At 45.1% G+C, this 25,870-nt stretch overlaps 2 protein-coding genes across 6 annotated transcripts in view; one reads left to right on the top strand and one right to left on the bottom strand.

Moving 5' to 3' along the window:
• JAM3 (junctional adhesion molecule 3) overlaps positions 1–21,619 on the top strand; it is a 72,633-nt gene extending 51,014 nt beyond the window's left edge. Inside the window, 8 exon segments of the mRNA XM_003910985.5 lie at positions 9,525–9,590; positions 10,370–10,483; positions 13,925–14,077; positions 14,503–14,705; positions 15,650–15,749; positions 18,506–18,635; positions 18,723–18,777; positions 19,079–21,619. Coding sequence (XP_003911034.2) covers positions 9,525–9,590; positions 10,370–10,483; positions 13,925–14,077; positions 14,503–14,705; positions 15,650–15,749; positions 18,506–18,635; positions 18,723–18,777; positions 19,079–19,114 — 857 coding nt within the window. The 3' untranslated portion in view covers positions 19,115–21,619.
• Positions 20,537–25,870, bottom strand: part of NCAPD3 (non-SMC condensin II complex subunit D3) — a 71,706-nt gene continuing 66,372 nt past the window's right edge. For 3 of the 5 annotated variants that reach the window (XM_021926769.2, XM_009187703.3, XM_009187704.3), the window contains 3 exons: positions 23,169–23,243; positions 23,020–23,080; positions 22,296–22,932 (listed from right to left, as the gene is read on the bottom strand). In XM_021926769.2, the coding sequence (XP_021782461.1) occupies positions 22,824–22,932; positions 23,020–23,080; positions 23,169–23,243 (245 nt within the window). In that variant the 3' untranslated portion in view covers positions 22,296–22,823. Of the gene's footprint in view, positions 22,933–23,019; positions 23,081–23,168; positions 23,244–25,870 lie in introns of all 5 variants that reach the window. The other 2 variants (XM_031652796.1, XM_017949139.3) reach the window with 2 other exon arrangements.

Raw genomic sequence — 25,870 nt, 5'->3', positions numbered from 1 at the left:
GGTCTCAATCTCCTGACATTGTTATCCGCCCACCTCAGCATCCCAAAGTGCTGGGATTACAGGCGTGAGCTACCGCGCCCAGCCTCTGTTCCGTAGAAGGACACTAGTCATATTGGATTAGGTCCACACCCTTATGACCTTCTTTAACCTTAATTACTGTCTCAAATTTAAAGCCTTTAAATTTGAAACGTGCTATTCTCTGGGCCTCTGGAAAATCATTGGTCCCTAGATAGCAAGTAGAATAATGATAATAAATGGTCCCCCTTCTAAAATGTTTAACTTATTTATCTTCAGTTATTGGTGAAAGAAAAGTTTTTAAATAATATGTTACATTTGAGAAAAATTGAAGTGTGCAAAATCATATTAAAAGTCAGTAAGAGGCCAGGTGTGATGGCTCACACCTGTAATCCTAGCACTTTGGGAGGCCAAGGTGGGCAGATTGCTTGAGCTTAGGAGTACGAGACCAGCCTGGGCAACACAGTGAAACCCCATCTCTACTAAAATACAAAAAATTAGCTGGGCGTGGTGGCAGGCGCCTACAGTCCCAGCTACTCGGGAGGCTGAGGCAGGAGAATCGCTTGAACCCGGCAGGTGGAAGTCGCGGTGAGCCAAGATTGCACCACTGCACTCCAGCCTTGGTTACAGAGCGAGACTCTTTCCCCCACCCCCCCAAAAAAAAAATCAGTCTCCAAAAAAAAAAAAAAAGTCAGTCAGAGTATTAAAAACAGGGCCCCAGATAGTTCATAGCTTTGGCATATAGAAGAGTTTTGAAGGTGGAATTATAAGCACATCGAGTAGTTACCTCTGTCCCTGGATTAAGCCACCTAGTTCTGGATTGAAAACACATTTGCTAGTTCTACCTGAAGCAATTAAATCCTGGGAAAACATAAGCCCAGAATGCCAGTTTACCAACTTACAGTGAGAATGAGAGCTCCGTTATCAAAGAAACACTGAAAGAGCAAAGACACTAAGTCAGTCTATGTTTGGATTGGTGTAGATTTCTCTCATGCCATTTGCCATATTGTATTGAAAGTATCTGTGTCTTTTCCCCCTACTTAAAATAAGTAACTTTTCCAGAAACTTCTTGGGTTCTTAGGTATTATGGTTGGGAATCAGATAGAGAGATGAATAAGAATGACTAAAAAAAAAATAGTGACAAGGCTAACCTATAGTGATCTCAGCAAAATGGTGTTCCATTTTGGATGTTCCAGGCTCCTGCCCACCAGCAGAAAAATTAAAAAATCACCCAGTAGCTATCTGAACCAACATTGTAGAAGCTCTGAAATCAGTCAAACGAAGATTATAGCAACCGAGCAAACATCTAGCCAAGAAGAGCCATCTTTAAACCAGTAGGAAACACCTGTGGCATTTTTACACACCCTTGCCCTACCTGCTCCCTGGCATAGTAGCTGCTTTGGTCTTGAACAGGCAACAGCTGTTCCCCAGCTTTTCTCGCAAACCAGAGGGAACAGAGCAGACCTTATTTGCAAATTAATGTGTATGTCTGTTCCATCCTTTCTGGGGGATACCTGAAGGCCTAATGCAAGGTGCTTGTCTCTGTCTTGTATAACCAGGGAAACAGGCAGTAAAACCAGTGGGCACTGCTAGTAAAAGCTACAGAGTGACTATAAACCTACAGATGCCTGAAGAGATTCTGGCTGGACGTGTACAGTAGGCCCTCTAAGGCCCAGAGGAGAAGCTGGGTGAGATTCTTAGGAAATTAAGACTCTCAAAAGCATCCACATAAATGAAGGAAAGTAGAAAGCCATGCTCATGTCAGGCAAGACACATGATCAGAAAAGCCCGAAAAGATACTAAGATTCATCCCAGGCTGGTCTCTAGATTCAGAATAAGCCTAGCTAAGAGATGAAGGAGCACCCCTGCACAGAGCCGGTCTACAGAACTCAGAGAGGCAGCTGTAATATGCTCTTTTTTTTGGCGTTGGTGGGGCGGGGGTGTTGTTTTAGCGTTCGTTCATTTCAGCGTTTGGCACTTAAGACAGTCTTGATTATACTTATAATAGCTGAACACAAGGTTAAGGAACCTTAGTAACCACACTTGGAAAGGAATAGTCTTTGCAAAAGAAAGTTCTGAGTTTCAAATGAACTCCTACAGCCTTAAACAATAATTTTTTTTAAAAAAACACAGCAAATCTTGGGGGAGGGGGACAATCTGATTTCCAGAGTTACCGTATTATAATAATCGAATGCCAGATTTTCAACAACAGCATCAACAACAACAAAAAATAACAAAGCATACAAAGAAACAGGAAAACATGACTCATTTAAAGGAACTAAATGGAATGACAGAAACTGTCCCAGAGGCAGCACAGATATTGGACTTACTAGCCAAAGCTATTTGTTTAAAATATGCACAAACACCTAAGGGGAGAACATGGACAAAGAACTAAAGGCAATCAGGCAAACAGTCCCTGAACAAAAGGACACTATCAATAAAGACATAGAAATTACAGAAATGAAACAAACAGATTTTGGAGCTGAAAATACAGTAACTGAAATGAAAAATTTACTAGAGGGGTTCAACAGCAGATTGATGCAGATAGAAGAAAGAACTAGCAAAGTAGAAGTTAGGACGATTATCAAGTTTGAGGAGCAAAAAGAAAAATAATGAAGAAAAGTGAACACAGTCTAAGTGACTCATGGGACTACCAAGTGGACCATCATATGCATTGTGAGAGTTTTAGAAGGAGGAGAAATATGGGGCAGGAAGATTATTTTAAGAAATAATGAAGAATAAACTCCCCAAATTTGATGAAGGGCATAGATCCACAAATCCGAGAATCTCACTAGACTTTAAGTAGAATCAACCAAAGAGACTCACACTGAGACACATGATCAAACTTGACAAAGAGAAATTCTTAAAAGTACCCAGAGAGAGGTGACTCAGCAGATACAATTAATCTTCAAGAAGACTATAAGCTGAATTCTTACCAGAAACCTTGGAGGCCAGAAGGAAGTGGGGTGATATATTTAAAGTGCTGCAAGAAAACAATTGTAAACCACAAATTCTATATCCAGCAAAACCATCCTTCAGCTATGAAGCAGAAATTAAGACATTGCCAGATAAATGAAAGCTGAGGGAGTTCATTACCACCAGACCTCTACAGGAAATATGAAAGGGAGACCCGCAGGTTGAAATGAAAGAATACTTAGACAATAACTCGAAGGTGTATGAAGATACTGAGATCTCCGATAAAGGTAATTACATGAGTTAATACTTATAATTTTGGTTTATAATTGTGATTTTTGAAGAAATTATAACACAAATCCAGGTCAGTTAGGCCCTGATTAAATCCCAGTAGGTTAGACTCTGGTAAGACAATTTTTCTTTTGGGCAGGACTTGTTAAGGACAGAATGCTTTAGAGGTATTTCAAAATGGCTAACATTTCCCCTCCCTATGCCAGGAGCACGAGGGGATTTTTCTCCTGTCTTCAGTGAGAGAACCAGGTAGGGCCTCTGGAGATAAAACTCACAAGAATGTCTGGGGGGCCTGCTAAGACTGGGCCCCATGGAGTTTTTAACTCTCAGACTTGTTGGTACTGAGACTCCAACGATTCATCAATTACAGTTTAGGTTTTCCTACTCTAGTACTGGTGGTTCCTGCAGAGGCTTCTTCTCCTGAGTTTCTGCTCTGCAGGTTGGGATTCTCTATCTGCCTGTCTGTCTCTCCAATCTGGAGACAGTGTTTTGACCTATGACCTCAATTCTCGGACAAATCTAAGAAGAGTTGTTGATTTTCAGGTTGTTCAGCATTTTACTTGTCGTCAAGATGGAAGAGGGCTTCTAAGCTGTTTGCATGCTAGACTGAGAACCAGAAGTACTGTGTGTTGGTTTTGTATCCTGCAGCCTTGCTGAACTCATTTATTTATTCTGATATTTTTAGTGTTAGAATATGTAGGGTTTTCTATGTCTAAGATCATGCCAGCTACAAACAGAGATAATTTTCCTACTTCCTTTCCAACTTTGATTCCTTTTTTGTCTTTTTCTTGACAAATTTCTCTTGCTAGAAATTCCAATATCATGTTGAATAGAAGCGGTGAAAGTGGGCATCGTCTTGTTCCTGATTGTAGGGGAAAAACTTTGAGTCTTTCACCACTGAATATGCTGTCAGCTGTAGGTTTTTCATATATGACTTTTATAATGTATAGAAAGTTCTTTCTATTCCTAGTTTGCTGAGTGTTTTTATCTTGAAAGGTTGCATTAGGTCAGATGCTTTTTCTGCATTAGTTGGGATGATCATGTGGTTTTTTCCCCTTCACTTTATTAATATGTTGTAATACTGTAATTGATTTTTATGTGTTTCAGGAAGAAATCCCACTTGTTAGGTACTTAACTCTTGCTGCCTCTAGTCATCTTTCCACCCAAGGGGAGTGGGGACGGAGACACAGTGGTGAAGGTCACAGCCCAAGGGCATAGTCTTACTGAAAGACTGAGACCTAATCGTAGGTCTATAGAATGCTTCCCTCCTACACACACACCTTACCCACCATAACATTAAAGGCTTGTTTACTACAGTTTATTTTCCTGGGTAATCATGTCTGGCTTTCAACAAAAAGTACAAAAAGCAAAAACAGTTTGAGGAAATGGAGCAAGCATCAGAACTCTGATATGAAAGAGATGTTGGAATTATCAGACTGAGCATTTAAAACAACTCTGATTAATATGCTAAGGGTTCTAATGGAAAAAGTAGATAACATAAGTAGATAACATGCAAGAACAGATGCACAGTGCAAGCAGAGAGATGGAAATTTTCAGAAAGAATCAAAAGGAAACACTAGAGATCAAAAAACTGTAGCAGAAATGAAAAATGTTTTTGATGGACTCAGCCTCTGAGCTTGAGGATATGCCAGCAGAAACATCCAAAACTGAAAGCACAGAGAGAAAGATGACCTAAAAAATGGAACAGAATATACAAGAAACGTGGGGCAACCACAGAAGATGTAACATACTTGTAAATAATACCAGAAACAGAAGATAAGAACAAAAATTTTTGAAGCAATTATGACTGAGAATTTCCCCAAATTAATGCCAGACACTAAACCACAGATCCATGAAGCTCAGAAAACACCAAACAGGATAAATGCCAAAAAAAAAAAAAAAAAAATCTAGGCATATAATAATCACACTGCAGAAAATCAAAGATAAATAAAACATAAGACAGAGGGGAAAAGTACCTTAGCTATAGAGGAGGAAGAGTAAGAATTACATCATACAGTATTTGGATTGTATAGTAATTCTGTGTTTAACTTTTCAAGGAACTGCCAAACTTTTCATGGTGGCTGCACCATTTTACATTCGCATCAGCAGTGGACAGGGTTTGGGTTTCTCCACATCCTCACCAACACTTATTATTTCCCCCCTTTGAAAGAAATCATAACCATCCTAATGGGTGTGAAGTGGTGTCTCATTGTGGTTTAGATTTAATTTCCTTAAAGGCTAGTGATGTTGAGCAGCGTTTCATGGTATATCTTCTTTGGAGGCATGTCTGTTGGAATTCTTTGCCAATTTTAAAATTTGTTCATTTGTGTGTTTTTTTGTGAGTTGTAGGAGTTCTTTATATGTTCTGGATGTTAATCCCTTATCATATATATATGCTTTGTAAATATTTTCTCCCATTCTGTATATTGTCTTTTCACTTTCTTGGTAGTGTCCTTTGATGTTTGAATTTTTTTAGATGAAGTCCAATTTACCTATTTGGTTCTTTTGTTGTCCATGCTGTTGGTGTCATATCAAATCATTGCCTAACTCAGCGTCATGAAGATGTTTCTCTATGTGTTCTTCCAAAATTTTATAGTTTTAGTTCTTAAATTTAGGTGTTTTATATGTTTTAAGCTAATTTCTGTATTTGACTTAATATAAGGGTCTGACTTCATCGTTTTGCATGTGGATATCCAGTTTTCCCAGCACCATTGTTGGAAAGGTTGTCCTTTCTTCATTAAATGATTTTGGCATCCTTGTGGAAAATCATTTGATCATATATGCAAGGATTTATTTCTGGGCTATTCTTTTCCTTTGATCTGCATGTCTGTCTTTATGCTGTGGGGGGACCCCACACTGTTTTAATCACTCTAGCTTTGTAGTAAGTTTTACAATCAAATGTTGAAATACAATAAAGATGAATAAATATTTTTTTTTGTAATCCTAAAATGTTAGCTCCATGAGAGCACAGATTTTTATCTATCCTTTTTTTTTTCTTTTTTTTGAGATGGAGTCTCATTCTGTCGCCCAGGCTGGAGTGCAGTGGCCTGATCTCAGCTCGTTGTAACCCCCACCTCCTGGGTTCAAGTGATTCTCCTGTCTCAGCCTACTGAGTAGCTGGGATTACAGGCTTGTGCCACCATGGCCGACTAATAGATTTTTATATATCTTATTCTTGTATTAGCCCTAATATCTAGGCAGGTATCTAGTACATAATTAGAGATAAATAAAAACTGTTGAACGGCCAGGCGCGGTGGCTCACCTCTGTAATCTCAGCACTTTGGGAGGCCGAGGTGGGTAGATCACCTGAGGTCAGGAGTTCGAGACCAGTCTGGCCAACGTGGTGAAACCCTGTCTCTACTAAAAATGCAAAAATTAGACAGGTATGGTGGCAGGCACCTGTAATCCCAGCTACTTGGGAGGCTGAGACAGGAGAATTGCTTGAACCTGGGAGGCGGAGGTTGCATTGAGCCGAGATCACACCATTGCACTCCAGTCTGGGTGAGAAGAGTGAAACTCTGTCTCAAAAAACAAAACAAAAACTGCTGAATGAATGGAATTTCCCAGAGAGCTTAGAGTATGATGGACAGGCTAAAATAGACAGGAAATTGAATAGGAATAACAGCATTTGACAAATTAGCAGTTTTCCTTTTTCCTCCTTCCAAAAAACCCTTTGCTCAGTCTTAAATAATGTAACTTCAGTATGAGTATTCCTGTAGCACTGGATTCAATGTGTGCACAATTAAACTTCAGCAGCCACCGCTGCAAGCGGGCTCCCAGAACCCATCTCCTTAGTAGTTCTCTCGGAATCTACATTTTAAAGTGGCACCTTGGTCTATTGGGGATGGGCAAGAAAGGAGTTCTAGAGTATTAGTAAATTTAAGGATTATTTGGAAATAGAAGGATAATTCTGAGGAAGGACTCTCAGCGTGGGACCTTATTTGAGGTAGTGCCCAGCTATTGCAGATAGTCATTTAAGCTAGAACTTCACGTGACTTGTAGTGATCCTCTGCTCTGGAGTCTTCCTGGGACATACTGCCTTCTAGGATTAGTATAAAAAGCTACCTGTATTTAAGTCTCATGTGTAGTTCATGAAAAATAAAATACAAAGCTGCTTGTGAAACTTATCTAGGATAGTTGAGCAAGAGAGTGGTCAGGCCAAGTCTTCATTAAGAAATATAAAGCAGGCTGGGCACGGTGGCTCACGCCTGTAATCCTAGCACTTTGGGAGGCCAAGGCGGGCAGATCACGAGCTCAGGAGATCGAGACCATCCTGGCTAACACAGTGAAACCCCGTCTCTACTAAAAATACAAAAAACTAGCTGGGCGTGGTGGCGGGTGCCTGTAGTCCCACCTACTCGGGAGGCTGAGGCAGGAGAATGGCCTGAACCTGGGAGGCGGAGCTTGCAGTGAGCTGAGATGGCGCCACTGCATTCCAGCCTGGGCAACAGAGCAAGACTCCGTCTCAAAAAAAAAAAAAAAAAGTATAAAACATTCATTTCTTTGCCATAACGCTGAGGGATAAAAGAAGTGACAATTGCCATTATTTAGCTTCTTTGAGGTTGTAAGAAACAAATTGGTTTAGTTTACCTTCCAAGTTTATTATAAAGATACATATCTCAGTTGGCCTTCATGAAAATTAAACATCATTTACCTTTTATGTCCTCTAGTTCACCTGTTGTTATCAACTCTAGTATTTTCCACCATTTTGACCAAGCAGCCTATATCTCCTTATAATGTACTTCTATTTCTCTAGACTGTAAGCTCTCCCATTTTCTTATTTCTCTTGGCTTCATACTTCTTAAGAGAAAAGATGTGATTGAGTTGTCCAGTTATTATCCAGGTGAGCAGTGCTCTCGTGACACCTCTCAGTCAGTTGATGGTCTTTGGGCCAGAGCTGATCTCTGGTCATAGTCCCTTGTAGCCAGTGTCGGTGTCTCATCTAAGTTATGGTGATCATACTGAAGAAATGTTTATGGTCACTTTCCTTAGAAGAAACTTGTGTGGCCTTGGTAGAGACGCAGAGCCTCATATATCATTCTTTAGTGATGCATCACTGGGAGCTTTCATTTTGAAGAAGTAGAAAGGGCTGCACGTGCACGGGATGTATTTCTGGCTTCCAGAGGGAGTAGCCGTGGTTATCCAAACAAAATAAAATTATCTGCACTTGTTCTTTGTTCTATAACCTTTTGTAGAAGTGTTTTAGGAACCAGTAGCAATTCAGGTATATTATACTTCTGTTTTCCATCCCTCTTTATTGGATTATTCTTTAGGGCTTTTGCTAGAATTAGTGAAATCTGACTATTGAGAAAGAAAAGATCCATGTAGCTGGGCCGCTAAAGAAGATAAAGGAAAAGAATGGGCTGCGTGAGGCTGCCCAATATGCAAGGAGTTAAAGCAGCTTGGAGCAGAGTTGTGCTGTACATTTTCTTTAGCAGTTATCATAAGCCAGGACCCAGAGGCCTTCATAGGGGTGTTCTGTATGAAGTCCTTCTTTGGGGACGGCATATTTTATTAGGGGCATGACAGCTGAAGAATAATATTTTGTAGGTGGTCTATGTACCTGCTTGATCTTCTCTCCAAGATTAGTTGAGAAATTTTGAGACTGTGGAAAACAGGTTTCTGATTACCCATAAGGAATCAGATGCTGGTTTTGAAAGGGATTGCCATGCAAGTAGCTATCTTGCTTTCATCAATGATATGAACTTAGCTTCATGAAAATTACCGTGTTATATTATTATTTTTCTCATTTCAACAAAGATCGGTGAAAACTTCGTGGACTGGAACCACCAGGTTGCTCATACAGCAAGGTGGACTCCTAGCTGGTTGATAACCATACCCAGAGAGTGTTGATGCCGCCCTGAAGGGGAGAGTTCCAGCCCAAGAGTCTGGACTGTATCATGTGCCACTGGGGGTGCCTGTGCAGCATCGGAAGCCTGGGGAAGAGGGGAGGATGGAGGGAGGAAGGGCAGAAGGCCCAGCAGGTCTGGGTGAGAGGTGTCGGAGGGTCAATGGGAAATGCCTAGACAAAAGGCTTTAAAGCTCTGAGGGCTTTGTCCTGGGACTAAAAAGGAGAAGGAATTCTTAGAACTTTTCTCTTTCCCTTGGTTCCTTCCAGTGAAGGTCAGATTTGTGAGAGAAAGCAGTTAACTTGGCTTACCTAAGAGACTTTATTGTGGAATATTTTTCCATCCTCTGTGGTTAGTAACCATAGCATACACAGACAGGAAAACCTGACCTCTGTGCAAGGTTTCTCTGCTGTTTGAGATACATTGTCTCTGATTTTAGGTTTCTTTCTCCTTCAGGCTGCCTGATAGGGGCTGTAAATCTCAAATCCAGCAATCGAACCCCAGTGGTACAGGAATTTGAAAGTAAGTACAAAGGAGATGCCTCGGATAATGGGCACCATCTACTGGACATTTGGTGTCTTGCAGCCAACTCAGGACACATCCGTCTCTGCAGTGTGCCAAGGAGATGTTGGAGGTGGGCTGCTCTGCGGTGCACAGGCCCATGGAGCATGGCATCAGCAGGCCGGCAGGGAGCCCTGTGCGGTTTTCCATCAGCTGGCATCGCACTCCTGCCTGGCTTTGTGATCACACCACAAAGAAATTTCTTTTTTTTTTTTTTTTGAGATGGAGTCTCGCCCTTGTTGCCCAGACTGGAGTGCAGTGGCGCAATCTCAGCTCATTGCAGCCTCTGCCTCCCGGGTTGAAGCGATTCTCCTGCTCAGCCTCCTGAGTAGCTGGGATTACAGGTACCTGCCACCACCCCCAGCTGATTTTTGTGTGGGGCTTTGCCATGTTTGGCCTGGCTGGTCTCAAACTCCTGACCTCAGGTGATCCGCCCTCCTCGGCCTCCCAAAGTGCTAAGATTATAGGTGTGAGCCACCGCGCCTGGCCAAGAAATTTCTTATATACAAGCAGGGTGTTTAAGGGAGGGGGTACACTATGTAGTAAAATCCTTGCTAATTATCTTTATTTTCTGGCAAAAACTCATCCTTTCTCAAAGTCTCTTGGAGTATGGAATTGGCTAGGTTTTTAATCTGCATGAAAGGCCTCTTGAATTAGGGATAGCTTGCGGGGTCTGGATGCAGCTGAACCGAAAAGCACTCCACATTCACTGAGAGTTCTTTTTTTCCTTTGCTTGTTAGGTGTGGAACTGTCTTGCATCATTACAGATTCGCAGACAAGTGACCCCAGGATCGAATGGAAGAAAATTCAAGATGACCAAACCACATACGTGTTTTTTGACAACAAAATTCAGGGTATGATCCTGTAGTTGTCTTGCCTGTTGACCTTTCCTCTGCCCATGGACCTGGGTGTGCACTCTTGGCCAGAAACTTACCTCAGACTGGTAACCTGCATCTGTAGCTAGGACTGAGTTTTTTATTTTTTATTTTTTTATTTTTTAAGATTTATAATTATGGAAAATTCCAAACATATGCAAAAGTAATGCAAGTGGCATATCAAGCCTCCCTGTACCTGTCACCCAGCATCAGCAAGTGCAGTTCATTAGCTAGGATCTTAATCTGCTCACAGCCCCATCTCTTTGGGGAATCAAAGTGAGCATTTTCCTAGGCCATCTTCTCACGATCCTCATGTGTGTGATGTAAGTGAGTGAATGAGAAGGACCGTATGTTTCAGCAAGGGCACGGCACAAATTGAGCCAACCACTGTGTTTCAGGCTTGGTGCTGGGGTTGCCGATGGGGAGAAAGCATGGGGTACCCTGAAGTGACAGCCTCCTGGGTGGGAGGCTGGTGGTCAGGGAAGGCTCCCCAAAGTGGCCTCTCTGGGTGCGGTGTGAAGGGTGGCTGGTTAGCAGGCAGGATGGTGTGGAGAGAGGTGGTGGTCAGGAGAGAATGCTGTGTATGAAGACACAGAAGCAACAGACAGACTGGCTGATGGGAAAGACTGCAAGTTCCCCACTGTTGCCGGTACACGGACAGGGAGAGAGGGAGGAGAGGGGTTGGAGAGGTCGCCTGGCCAGGCAGACTGCACTGACTGCCAGGCGAGCATGGGCGGTATCTGAGGGGAAATGCCATGGCTGCATCTATGTTTCAGAAGACTGAAGTGGCTGCTATAGAGAAGAGATTGGAGGTGGCACAATCAGAGCAGAGGCCCAAGTCAGAGGCCTTCTGAGTCCAGGAGAGGGCTGGCGGGGGGCCCAAGCTGGGGTGCAGGCAGGGAAAGAGACTCGAGGGGGGCCTGCTAGGGCTTTGCTGTGCCAAGCGGCACAGAGGGAGGCAGGCAGGTGGCTGGAGAGGAGGATGACACCTATTTTCTGACAGGAGGGCGGGAGCCGCAGGAGGTACACATGCAGGCTTGTGCATTGGTCGGAGCCTGTGGAGTTCTCAGAGAAGTTGAGAGTTGAGGGATTTGTGGAAACAGCTCCAACACAGTCTTGCTTTGGGTTCTCAGTGTTGTCAGGAGCCTGAGTCTCCTCAGAAGAGTTTTGCTTCCCACTCACATGAAGTCCCTCCTTTGCCTCTTAGTTTTGGAGTGATGGAAATGTTCTTCTCAGAACACAGATCTGTTTTCTTTGGCAACTCAGGCTGACCCTGCTAAACCCTAAGCATGTAGTTTAGAGCATCAGAGGAACCAGGTGAGAAATTATTTAAAGAACTTTCTGTTTCTGGGGATTAAACGTTTTGCTCTTAGCCACAGGGATGGGGAGGCCGAGGGAGACTGTTTCCCGCACAGAATGCAGGGACTGGGGGAGGATGCAGCTCTACTGGGCCTCTTGCCTCTCCTCAGTGCGGGCCTGCACCAGAAGCACCCTGGTGGGGTTTATTTACTCTTTTCTCACATGGTAGAAGTTCGAATCCTCCACTAATGGGTGGCTGTATAACAAAGGTTCTTATTAGAAAATGTTGATACCAATGTCTGTGCTGCATCGGAAGCATCTTTTAGTGGCTGTTTGTAGTGTGCTATGGCAAGCCCTTCACGTCCTTGTCAGCAGTTGTCAGGTTAGTGGTAAGTAGTTGCTACTCTTTTGTGTCGTGTTTTCCTAACTCCTGCCCCTATTTGTTGTTTTCCAGGTTCTTCGTGCTGCTTTGAAAAGTGTTATTATGTCTTATGTTTAAAATCTTTTTTTCTTGAGCTATAATTCATACTGCATAGGTCTCATCCTTTTAAAGTATACAATTCAGGGGTTTTTAGTATATTCACACAATTGTGCAACCATCACCACCATCAAATTCCAGAACATTTTCATCATCCCACAAAGAAACCCCGTACCCAGCAGCAGTCAGTCCTCCTCCCGCATCCCTGGCAGCTCTGATTCCACTTTGTGTGTCGGTGGATTTGCCTATTCTGGACACTTCATAGAAACTGTAGTCTTTCGTGGCTGACTTCTTTCACTCAGCATCGTGTTTTCAAGGTTCATCTGTTGCAGCGTGTGCCAGTACTTCATTTCTTTTTATGGCTGAATAATGTTCCATTGTAGAGATACTACATTATTTTATCCATTGTATTGACGGATTAAAAAAATGGGTTGTTTCCACTTTTTGGCTACTATCAATAATGCTGCTATCAATATTTGTTTACAGGTTTTTGTGTGAACCTAAGTTTTCATTTCTCTGGGATAAATGACCAAGAGTACAATTGCTGGGTCTTATAGTAGTTGCATGTTTAGTTTTTTAAAAAACTGACAGAGTGTTTTTCAAAGCTGCTTTACGATTTTACATTCCTACCAGCAGTGTATTTCCCCACATCCTCACCAACACTTGTTACTGTCTGACTGTTTAAGTTCTGACCATCTTAGTGGATCTGAAGTGGCGTCTTGTGGATTTGATTTGCATTTTCTGGTGACTAATGATGTTGAGGGTCTTATTTGTGTATTTTCTTTGGAGAAATGTCTGTTCAAATTTATGTCCATTTAAAAAGATTTTTTTTTTTCTAGAAACAGGATCTCACTGCATTGCAGAGGCTGGACATGAATTCCCAGGCTCAAATAATCCTCCCACCTCAGCCTTCTGAGTAGCTGAGACTACATGTGTGCACCACTGCACCCACCCTTATGTCCAGTTTTTAAATTAAGTTGTCTGCTTATTACTGAAGTGTAAATTCTTTCTTTATTCTGGATGCTAGGCTGGATGGATGATTTGCAGATGTTTCTCCCATTAGGTGGATTGTGTTTTCACCTGCCTTTGTCCTTTGCATTTTGATGAAGTCTGGCATAACTGTTTTTAGTGTGTGCTTGTGCTTTTGGTGTCATATCTAAGAAACCACTGCCCAGTCCAAGGTCATGAGGGATTTATGCGTATGCATTTTTCTAAGAGTTTTACAGTTTTAACTCCTATGTATATGGAGTGAGAGAGAGGTTCAACTTGATGTGTTTGCAAGTGGATATCAAGTTATCTCAGCATCATTTATGGAACATTGGTTGTTTTTCTAGTGGTGTTTTTTTTCTATTCATGGGCAGTCCTTCCTGGAAATGAGGAGGAGGAGGTGAAGTTCCTGGCTTTAATGACAGAGACACATGGTAATGAGTGCGTCTTGCACACCAGGAACAATTTTTGGTGTTTAGGTTACAGGTAGGAATAGGTCATGGTTCCTGTCCTTAGAGAGTTCACTTCTGTACTCCGGAATAAAAATAAAAATGGATCTGCAGTCTTCCTTGCTGTGGCATCCAGTGCTGGCCCCACCCTCTTCAAGTGGCTGATTTCTGTAAAGAGTTTTTTGGTGCCTCATGTCTTTTCTGTAGGAGACTTGGCAGGTCGTGCAGAAATACTGGGGAAGACGTCCCTGAAGGTCTGGAATGTGACACGGAGAGACTCGGCCCTCTATCGCTGTGAGGTGGTGGCTCGAAATGACCGCAAGGAAATTGATGAGATTGTGATCGAGTTAACTGTGCAAGGTAGGAGCTCGTGCGAAGATGAGACATTGCCGCCATTTTCAGGCCTCCCGAGTCTGTAGCCGTAGGATGCATGAGATCAGGGAGTGTCTTGGTTTCTGTCCTTCCAGAACTGTGTCCCTGAGGGCTTCACATGGCTTAGGGAGGGGAGAACTGTTGAGAGCCGAGACTGCCTGAGTTGGGGGTAGAGGGTGAGAAGGGAAGTGAAGTTCCTGTCACTCCTTCCACCAGCTAGAGAAGGCACTTTAACATACAGGAGGGTGGGAGGCAGTGGCGGCTTGTCAGTCTGCAGTTGTGATCCTGGGAGCAGCAGTGGCGCAGGAACCCGAACTGGCTTTCTTGTCTTTGGAGCTGATTTCTTGTGGGCTTTAATAAGAATAGAGCCCTGTTGCTGAGATCTTCACCACCACCCCCTTCTTTTCCTACAGTGAAGCCAGTGACCCCTGTCTGTAGAGTGCCGAAGGCTGTACCAGTAGGCAAGATGGCAACGCTGTACTGCCAGGAGAGTGAGGGCCACCCCCGGCCTCACTACAGCTGGTATCGCAATGATGTGCCACTGCCCACGGATTCCAGAGCCAATCCCAGATTTCGCAATTCTTCTTTCCACTTAAACTCTGAAACAGGCACTCTGGTAAGATCTCTTCTAAGAGGTGAGAATGGAGATGTCTTTGTTGGGGCAAGAGATGCGTATTGTGAAAATAATAATTATTAGGAGAGATACTGAAACTTCTTGATAAAACAGCTGCTAAAAATCTAGAATGTTAGGGATTCTACAGGAAAAATGACCCTTCTTCCTTTTATAAACAAGTACATTCTTAGGGGGTAAGAGAAAGAAACCATAGATTGAGACTGAAGAGGGATATTAAGCAAACGTTACTAGGGCCCTGATCGGATAATTAACTGTAAAAGTCATTAGACAATCGGGGAAATTCGATTACTAGCAGGTATTTGATGATCTATTAAGCAATTATTAATTAATTTAGGCATGATAAAGGTATTGTGGTTACGATTTTTTACAGTCTTCTAGAGATACTGAAGTATTTATGGATAAAAGGTGTTTGGAATTTGTTTCAACATAACCCAGCGGTGGTGGTGGGAGGTGGGGGAGGAGAGAAAACAGATTGGTCATGCACTAGAGGACAAAGTACAAACCACACCAGGCTTTACTGTGCGTGTAGTTCTCTCCTGGGAGGTACCTTCTGGTCTGTGGACTATCCAGCTCCACGTAGTCATCAGACAGATTGTAATAGGGTCCTCTGTTCATTTTGCCAAAATGTTGCCCAAGGAGCAGTCATCATTGAAGAGCCCCTTTACCAGAAGAAAAGCAAGGCTCCACCTCACATTTTGGATGTTGCCGGGCTTTGGTGCTTCCAGTCCCAAGGGGATTGGTTGTTGGGGAGCTCTCAGGCAGGTGTCCGGGAGTGGGTCAGGGAGGAACATGCAGTGCTGGGGAAGCCACGGGGAAGCCGAAAGCAAGCGAGCAGGTGTCGACCTAGTTCTGCACCCAGCTGGATGTGCTCTCAGAAGTCGGCCCCAGGATTGGTCCAGTTATTTACTTGTCATTCCCTGAAACAGGTGTTCACTGCTGTTCACAAGGACGACTCTGGGCAGTACTACTGCATTGCTTCCAATGACGCAGGCTCAGCCAGGTGTGAGGAGCAGGAGATGGAAGTCTGTGAGTTCTTTTTTGAAAAGGTTTCATCACAAGACTGGGAAGTGAATAGAACATTTTAGTTTAGTATTATACCATCAGCTTAGAGAACTCTTCTGCCATGGGTTAGCTTTCTTCTGGAGCCGACTAGATCCACCAGCACCCACTGGACAGTGAAGGGAAGGTTGAGAAAACCAAGTCCAGATAAGCAGGTCCTCAAAACAAAACCTTCTGGGATCTGCTGGTATTGGGAACGTGGCCAGCCTTGTAACTTTCACTGCGAGTTTAGTAAACTCCATTCTTTGGTAATTGATAGAATTATTAAAATGTAAGGTGGCGTCAGGTCTCCAGAAATTTATCCAGTTACAACCATTTTGTAGAAAACTGAGTTTTAGCCCTAGTAATTTTACCTGCAGACAAAGCTTTAGCCCTTAGAGTAATATTATCTCAGGGCTCTTGTTCCCCTAAAAGAGGGTTATTGAGAGGAGGATGGGGCCAGATAGGATGTGTCCAAATCACTTGGGGAGGTTTTTTTTTTTTTTTTTTTCCCCCTTAAAACAGCAGCAGCAGCAACAAAACCACTCCAGTCTGGGCAACAGAGTGAAACTCCGTCCCCCCTAAAAAAGAGAGAGAGACGGCCGGGCGCGGTGGCTCAAGCCTGTAATCCCAGCACTTTGGGAGGCCGAGACGGGTGGATCACGAGGTCAGGAGATCGAGACCATCCTGGCTAACACGGTGAAACCCTATCTCTACTAAAAAATACAAAAAATTAGCCGGGCGTGGTGGCAGGCGCCTGTAGTCCCAGTCACTTAGGAGGCTGAGGCAGGAGAATGGCGTAAACCTGGGAGGCAGAGGTTGCAGTGAGCTGAGATCCGGCCATTGCGCTCCAGCCTGGGCGACAGAGCAAGACTCCGTCTCAAAAAAAAAAAAAAAGAGAGAGAGAGAGACAGGGTCTTGCTTTGTTGCCCAGGCTGGAGTGCAGTGGTGTAATCACAGGTCACTGCATCCTCAAACCCAGATTTCAAGCCATCCTCCCATCTCTGTCTCCTGGGCAGCTGGGACAACAGACACACACCAGCAAGCTCAGCTAATTTTGTTTTTTGTAAATACAGGGTCTCACTGTTGCCCAGGCTGGTCTCAAACTCTTGGCCTCAAGCAGTCCTCCCGCCTCAGCCTCCCCAAGTGCTGGGATTAACAGGCATGAGCCACTGTGCCTAGCCAGGAGCGTTTTTTTAATCTCTTCCTCCTCCCTATTTGGAGCTACCCTCAGAGCAGCATTTTCCAAAACTGCCTGGTGATGACCATTTGGGACCACTGTTTCACATACAGATTCGAGCCCACCTCAGACATATGCTAGAAATCTGTGTGTAAGACAAGCATTCCGAATGATTCTTCTCGTTTGTCACATTTGAGAAACTCTGCTTTCGGGTTGTTTTCTCCTACAGTTTTGCCCCAGACCTATTTTAGCCTATTGACTTTTTATTGATGAAACTTGGGAATTGACATTTTAATATCAAAATTGCATGGCCAGGCGCAGTGGCTCACACCTATAATCCTAGCACTTTGGTACGCTGAGGCAGGTGGATCACCTGAGGTCAGGAGTTCGAGACCAGCCTAGCCAACATGGCAAAACTCTGTCTCTACTAAAAATACAAAAATTAGCCTGGTGTGGTGGCAGGCGCCTGTAATCCCAGTAACTTGGGAGGCTGAGGCGGGAGAATCCCTTGAATCCAGGAGGCAGAGGTTGCGCCACTGCACACCAGCCTGGGCGACGGAGCGAGACTCTGTCTCAAAAAAAAAAAAAAAAAAAAAAAAATCACAATCTTGGCTCACTGCAAGCTCCGCCTCCCGGGTTCACGCCATTCTCCTGCCTCAGCCTCCCGAGTAGCTGGGACCACAGGCGCCGCCACCGCGCCCGGCTAGTTTTTTGTATTTTTAGTAGAGACGGGGTTTCACTGTGTTAGCCAGGATGGTCTCGATCTCCTGACCTCGTGATCCGCCCGTCTCGGCCTCCCAAAGTGCTGGGATTACAGGCGTGAGCCACCGCGCCCGGCCTGCAAATTGATTTTTAAGTGTACATTCATATTTGAGAACCAACACACTAGGATAAAGATTTTTTAAAACTTCCAAGTTACTTGGCTCTTGTTGATAAATTCCCTGTTTTCCATGTGTTGCTTGCTTGAAGGAAACGACTGCCAGAGCCCCATGTGAAGGTGACCCAGTGCCTTTGCTGAGTACAGACAGGAGAAAGGGTTCCAGGCGTCTCCTTTCAGAGGGCGTATAGATCGGAGGTCAGGCAGCCAGCAGAGGCAGAGCTCTAGTTCTTATCTAGGATTCTTTACTTTTAAGTAAGACTTGAAACTAACTTTCTTCCCCACAGCAGTCCACAACAGAGAGGCCCTGGAAATTAGGGATTCTTTTCTTCCTTGGGATCCTGGCTCCTAATCTTGTCCTCATAACCATCTCCCCCATAAGTAATCTCAGGCATTCAGCCAGAGGATTTTTAAGCCTACAGTGCCAAGCCCACTTGAATACAGTTTTCAGTGTAACTGCATTTCAGCTGTAGAAGTCTCAGTACTTTTCACATGTGAAGTTAGGAGTTATGGTGTTCTATATGTTCTAGGCTAGAAAGATTAAGTTCTCTCTTCTAGCTGGGGTAGGCCTGAGGGGGCAGGAGGCAAGTGGGTTTGGGGTGAAGGAAGGAGGCACAGCAGGGTCAGGGCCTTTTTAAAGAACAGATAGTGTGTATCATGGCTTTCCCCAAACCTCCCTTTCTTCAGATGACCTGAACATTGGCGGAATTATTGGGGGGGTTCTGGTTGTCCTTGCTGTACTGGCCCTGATCACGTTGGGCATCTGCTGTGCATACAGACGTGGCTACTTCATCAACAATAAACAGGATGGAGAAAGGTGAGCCTGCCTTATGTGAAAAAAGGGAAGTTCAAGCTGGCGATCATGTAACAACCCTGTTGCTAAACTGCTCTCTTCTCCTCACAGTTACAAGAACCCAGGGAAACCAGATGGAGTGAACTACATCCGCACTGACGAGGAGGTAATCATTTAGTAAACCTGGAAATCTAGGTGTACCCAGCAGGGAAAACAACATTCCTCCTTGGAAACCACACAGGTCTCCTAGGAAGATTCCTGAGTGATTGTGCAGCTCCTGAGCTCCTCGGCCCCTTCACAGTCACACACACACATACTAATGGGGTTTGTGCTTTGCAGGCGCTAGTGATGGTACTTTTTAAGAATGATTATTTGATTTGCATTTAGCCCATGTTAGACTTACTCAGTGTTTTTCCCTTCTTGCCACCAGGCCCCTTGATGGCTTTAACTATGTGTTGGCTTTGCAGGGCGACTTCAGACACAAGTCATCGTTTGTGATCTGAGACCCGCAGTGTGGCTGAGAGCGCACAGAGCGCACATGCACATACCTCTACTAGAAACTCCTGTCGAGGAAGCGAGAGCTGATGCACTTGGACAGAGCTAGACACTCATTCAGAAGCTTTTTGTTTTGGCCAAAGTTGACCACTACTCTTCTTACTCTAACAAGCCACATGAATAAAAGAATTTTCCTCAAGATGGACCCAGTAAATATGACCACAAGGAAGAGAAACTGGGTGCGTTCACCGAGTTGGGTTCCCCATCTGTTTCTGGCCTGATTGCCACACGAGTATTATGGTGATCTTAAAGCTTGCTCACGTCAGTGCCCCTGTGCTGGGCCCTGTGAAGCCAGCGTGTTTACCACTGGTCGTTCAGCAGCCAGGACAGCACCCTGTGAGCCGGCGAGGGGCCGTGCAGCACCAGCAGTGCATCCCGGCGGGCACCCAGAACGGGCTTTGTATGCGGCAGCCTCTTCTCAAAGGCTCTGCTGATCGGTGTCGCAGTGGCCACTGTGGAGAAGCCTTTCGCATCAGCATTTTGTAGAAACCACCGAAGTCAGGGAGGCAGATTGGTTGCTGGAAGAGGGATCTTGCCTGAGGAACCCTGCTTGTCCAACAGGGCGTCAGGATTTAAGGAAAACCTTCATCTTAGGCTGAGTCTGAAATGGTACTGAAATATGCTTTTCTATGGGTCTTATTTTATAAAATTTTGCATCTAAATTTTTGCTAAGGATGTATTTTGATTATTGAAATTTCTATTTAAACTGTAAATATATTGTCATACAATGTTAAATAACCTATTTTTTTAAAAAAAGTTCAGCTTAAGGTAGAAGTTCCAAGCTACTAGTGTTAAATTGGAAAATATCAATAATTGAGTATTTTACCCAAGGAATCCTCTCATGGAAGCTTATTGCAACGTTCCTTTTCTTGCACAAGTTTTAGCCTTTTTCACAAGGGAACTTTTGCGGTCTACACGTCAGACCGTAGTTGCTTAGGAAACCTTTAAAAATTCCAGCTGAGCAATGTTAAAATCAGTTTGCATCTCTTCAAAAGAAACCTCTCAGGTTAGCTTTGAACTGCCTCTTCCTGAGATGACTAGGACAGTCTGTACCCAGAGGCCACCCAGAAGTCCTCAGATGTACAGACAGACGCCAGTCAGCTCCTGGGGTTACCCCAGGCGCCCCCGCTCTAGCTCAGTGTTGCCTCGCTATCTGCCAGGAGGCCCCGCCATCGTTGGGCCCTGGCAGTGGCTGTGCCCCAGTGAGCTTGACTCACATGGCCCTTGCTTCATCCAGCACAGCTCTAAGGTGGGCACTCCAGGGACACTGGTGTCTTCCACGTTGTGTCCCAACTTTGGGCTCCCATAACAGACCTTTTTGGTTATGGATGGCTCACAAAACAGAGCCCCCACTGCTATTTTTTTTTTTAAGTTTGTTTAATTATTTGTTAAGACTGTCTAAGGCCAAAGGCAATTGTGAAATCAAGTCTGTCAAGTACAATAATATTTTTAAAAGAACGTGGATCCCACTGTTCCTCTTTGCCACAGAGAAAGCACCCAGACGCCACAGGTTCTGTCTCATTTCAAAACAAACCATTATGGAGTGGCAGCCAGTCCAGCCTTTTGAAGAATGTCAGGTGGAGCAGCCAGGTGAAAGGCCTGGCGGGGAGGAAAGTGAAATGCCTGAATCAAAAGCAGTTTTCTAATTTTTGACTTTAAATTTTTCATCTGCCGGAGACACTGCTCCCATTTGTGGGGGGACATTAGAAACATCGCTCAGAAGCCCGTGTTCTCAGCCTCATATGCCCTGCCGTGCTGGATTCAGGACTGAAGTGCTCTGAAGCAAGGAGCTGCTCAGGAGGAGCACTCCACTGTGTGCCTGAAGAGTGGCTCTCACTAGTCACCTTGTCTTTCAGCTTCCAGTGTCTTGAGTTTTTTATACTTTGACAGCTTTTGTTTAATTGCATACATGAGACTGTGTTGACTTTTTTCAGTTACGTGAAACACTTAGCTGCAGGCCGCCTGGCAGAGGCAGGAAATGCTCCAAGAGTGGCTCAGTGCTCCTTGGTGTCTTCTGCATGGCATCCTGGATACTGAGCATGCGAGTTCCCTCCATCATTGCCACCGTGGTAGAGGGATGGCTCCCCACCCTCAGCGTTGGGGAATGACGCTCCAGCCTCTTTCTTGGTTGTCATAGTGATAGGGTAGCCTTATTGCCCCCTCTTCTTACACCCTAAAACCTTCCACACTAGTGCCATGGGAACCAGGTCGGACAAAGTAGAGAGAAGTGAAAGTGGAGTCTGGGAAGTAGTTGCCTATAACAGACTAGACAGAAAAGGAACACTCGTGTATTTTAAGATACGAATGTGACTCAAGACTCGAGGCCGATACGAGGCTGTGATTCTGCCTTTGGATGGATGTTGCTGTACATAGATATTACAGACTTGTACTAACACACCTGTAATTTGGTATTTGTTTAACCTCATTTATAAAAGCTTCAAAAAAAACCCAAACATTGCTTCATTCTTTCTTGTTTGCTCTTGTGTTTGTCTCTTCTTCCTAGCATTTCAGTGGTTAGGCGCGCGCACTAAAAATGCTGTCACCCATCCACCAGGGGAGTCAGTGCCTGGGCAGGAGGTCAGCCTGTGTGCTCCAGAGCAGTGCTGCGCCTCTCCACCACCGAGTCCACCTGCGTTGCAGTTCCCACTTAGGATAGCAGGGGCAGAGCTCAGTGGCATCCCATCCATCCCCCAAACCAACCAACGCACATAATCACTTTGTACTTTTGCTTTTGTAATACTGGGATTAAAAAACAAGCCAACTGCATTTCTTTTTGGATATTCTTGAACAAAAATATCGTTAAGTTTACCCAACAGAGTGAACAGAAGAGACTCAAGCCGTTCCCCCATCATGGGAGCAGCCCTTAGCAGAGGGCTGCACAAATCGGCATCAGTGCTGCTCTGGGGAAGGCCGCAAAGCTATTTTTTCACAAGCAGCGATGCTGTTTATGTCTGTTATAGAAAGCACATGGCCTCTGCATGGGCAAAGATCAACTGCCCCTCAAGACAATCATTTTTTTTCTAATAGGAAAGATTTGGTTTCATTCCTCTAACATGCTTTATGTAAAATTAAAATGATTACCAGTAAGAGCTCTGTTCTAAAAACAGAAACATTCTATTTACTGGAAGGCTGTATTTATCCTAAACCTTTATTACTTTTAGAAAGCTGTATATTTTAAAAATTTGCAATTATAAATAATAGAAAAAATATTACAATCAATATTTTGTCATTACAGATGGGAAAATATGTACTATAAGGAATTCAAACAAGTTAACAGAGGCTTGATTTATATAAAAGAAAGCTGAAGTTTTTAAAGTTGTGTTCCTTAAAGACCAGATTATAGCTTATCTGCATGGGCTTGACACTTTCAAATGGAATAAAGTTATAATATTAAGTAGATTAGGCTTAGGGTAAGAAGATCTAAATTTGGCACATCTCTATTTTACAGTGTTTAACCATATACATCATACAGCATAGAAAGGGCTGGCCGGCTAAATGCAGGTGAGTGCCAGGCCCCTGAGGAGGAGCTCTCGTGTTCCACAGCAAAGCGCCGCCCAAGGACTGCGGGAAGTGATCCAGCTGCCTGTCCACGCGGAGGACACGAGACGGCTTCCTCAGGGGCTCTTGCCTGCCCGGACACTGGTGGGGATGCGCTGTTTAGTTGGCTGTTTTCAGGGGGGTCTTTCGCAGGGACCTCCTGCTGCAGGCTGGAGTGTCTTTATTCCTGGCTGGAGACCTCACATTCCACTGCTGAGGCTGTGGGGGCCTAGGGAAAGGACATGCGCAGTCATTCTGGAACTCAGAAAAACCCTGAAAAAAACATCCACCTCAAAAGGAACACTGCTAAACTTACGGTTTATCAGGCAATGATAAACATAAGATGTCATTTCCTTGACTCCTGGCTTCAATTTTCTCTAAAAGGGATTTAAACAAACAAATTCAGTTTTCCCAGAACCTCAAAGGCAGCGCATATATCAGCCCAGAAGGAAACCAAGAACTTGCCTTTGGCTGATGAAGGAGTCCGTGGTGTCCCGATGTAACTGACCCCTGCTCCAAACGTGACATCATTGATGCTCTCTGCATAAAGGGGAGACACCACTGTGAGCGAAGGCAGAGGGGGCGGCTCCAGTTGTGTGTGTGACGTAGGCACGGTGTCCACATCGGTGTCCCAGTGGCGGCCCTCAGACCTCCACTGGACCCTGTCCCAGGTCCTGGCAGGGATGAGGGCCCCTCCTGGGGACGCTCCTTTCCGTCTCTCTGACCGCAGCCCTCCTTAGGCACTCGGCTGGCCCCTGGGCCTCACTGTTCACGCCTCTGGCTTCCCTCCCACCCCATCTTCCATGATCACCCCTGTCCCAGTGACCGCGCTGTCCCACTCACTACACTTCCTACGGTGGCTCACCCAGATTCCCCGAGGACAATTAACTCCTTGCCTCTGCACCTCCACGCGTGCCTGTTAGTGTCCAGCCAGTGAATGGACCGTGCAAGCTGGAAATGTGGCACCGTGAGCAGCTCCTCCACATGGAATCAGCAGCCAAGGCCTGTCCCTTCTACCTCCAGTCGCCACTTCATCCTGTCCCGTCGTGCCGCACTGGGAGCGGCTCAGTCCGCCTCACCCCTCGCCCTTGATTTTTCATGGCACCTCCCCCCCTCCAGTTTTCCCTCAGGAACAGGTGAACACCGTTTACGAGCAGACTCCACCGCAGCTTGGGTGTGAATTCTGGCTCGGTGTCTTACCAGCTGTGTGAGCTGCTCTGAGACCCTCAGGTTTCTGCATCTCTTACGTGGGTATAAAAACAGCTACCTCACTGGGGGGCTGCCAGGACGACATGAGGTTACCTTCACCAAGTGCTTAGCATGGTGCCCAGGACGACAGGAGGTTATCTACACCGAGTGCTTAGCATGGCGCTGGCTGCAAGGGCGTGCTCAAGAGATGTTAGCGGCCACTGTCATTTATCAGTAGTATCTTCCCTGCGTCACTGGAGTTATGTTTAATCAAGAAGCTGGTAAATTTACTGCCCTGCTTTAAGACACCTCGATGGCTGTGTTCCTAGGAGAGCCTAAAGTGCACCCTCAGTCTCAGCTGGTCCCAAGCTGCCTTTACAGACTTAGCTGTTATGGTGAAGTGCATGTGCCCACACACGTCCACCCTCCTGCATCCCTTCTCAGCAGGCCCTGTCTGCACATCATGCTCCTCTGCCCCTCCGCCCCATCTGTCTACACACGCCACCCGGTCTTGGGGGCCCGGGTGGTGCTGTACTCGGTGCATAAGCTGCCACCAGCACACTCCCAGGAACAGCACGGGCTGGGCGGCTGCTTGCTGATGCCACCGAACCTGCTGCCTTTCTGCAAGACACGCGAGGAGGCAGCTTCAGAGCTCTCCCCGTTCTCCACACAGTGTCTTCAGTACAGACCGTCTTCCCATTTACATTTTAAAGCTCATCAGCGCACTGCAGTGTACCTGATGGCTACTTGAGTGTCATTAACAGACAATGGCAGAGAATTCTATCCTCACTGCTAGATCTGCTTATTCTGTTTCTGTGAAAGTCTCTCCTTGTACCGTCATGTGAAATTCCCTTCCTTACAAATTCCCTTCCTCACAAATTCCCTTCCTTACAAATTCCCTTCCTCACACACACGCTGCTCTTCCTGTTTGGAAGCCCATATGTGCTCCAGGAAATTAGTCTCCCATCTTTACAGAAGCACGGGTGTGGGGGCTCTGACATCCCCCATGCACTGTGCGTAGAATCAAAGGCAGCAGTGTCTGTGCCACCCGAATGATAAAGTAAGAGGGACTTGCTAAAACCCCACAGATTTTCAGTTAAAATCCTAGCTCTGAAAAATGAGTAATTTTCATTTCCATTTAGCAAAACCACTTTGAACTGGTGCGCCACAGTGCCGAACTGGGCGGCGTCTTTCCTACCAGCTTTGAAGAGTTGAGACATTTCCTGACAGTCACCCCCTTCTGAACTAAAAGTTGCCAAAAGAATCTGGACGTATAAACCACAGAGAAAACAGGACTGAGTGCTTTTAAGCTATCTAACAATCCCCCCAGGAAGGAGAGCTAATAGGAGACCTCCAAGCACCTCTTCCTGGTTCAGTATAAAGAGAGATGGCCAGAGACTGCATCAACAGGAATATTATGTCCAAGAGCCTGGAGCAAGAACAAGTACTCTACCAACTCAATGACACCGGGGCGCCCGATTTCCAGCACGAAGCCTGGCTCCACACAGGCAAATGAGGGCAGCATGCACACTCCACGCCAGGCTGCACTGTGGAGGAACATGGGCTGCTAGGAAACCAACCCAACACTGACATCAGGGACTCACAGGATGAGCACAACTCAAATGAGATGCATTCTCCCCGTTGCTTCAGCATATGGCACCTCACTGCCAAAATAGAAGCTCTTGGCGCTCCTGAGCCAGGAACATCGAACACACAGCAAGCTCTACACACAGAACATCGCACCTGTCCACAACACAGGATCCCAAATTACCCACTGCCTTTAATGACAAATGCCGTCATGATCCAGTTGTCGTCTGAGGGTGGGGGTGGGATAAATTCCCTTCAAAGGGGGACCTGGATGAAAATTATCTCTAACCTGTTAACTATTCTAAGAGATCACAGCATCAGTGTGACAGAACCAAATAAGCAAGTAGCCAGAATACAGCAGGTGCTCCATACACGTGAGCTGACTGCAGTGG

The sequence above is a fragment of the Papio anubis genome, chromosome 12 (assembly GCF_008728515.1).
Source record: "Papio anubis isolate 15944 chromosome 12, Panubis1.0, whole genome shotgun sequence".
Taxonomy (NCBI): domain Eukaryota; kingdom Metazoa; phylum Chordata; class Mammalia; order Primates; family Cercopithecidae; genus Papio; species Papio anubis.
Note: the sequence above shows the minus strand (reverse complement) of the source record. Positions and strands in the feature narration are given on the sequence as shown.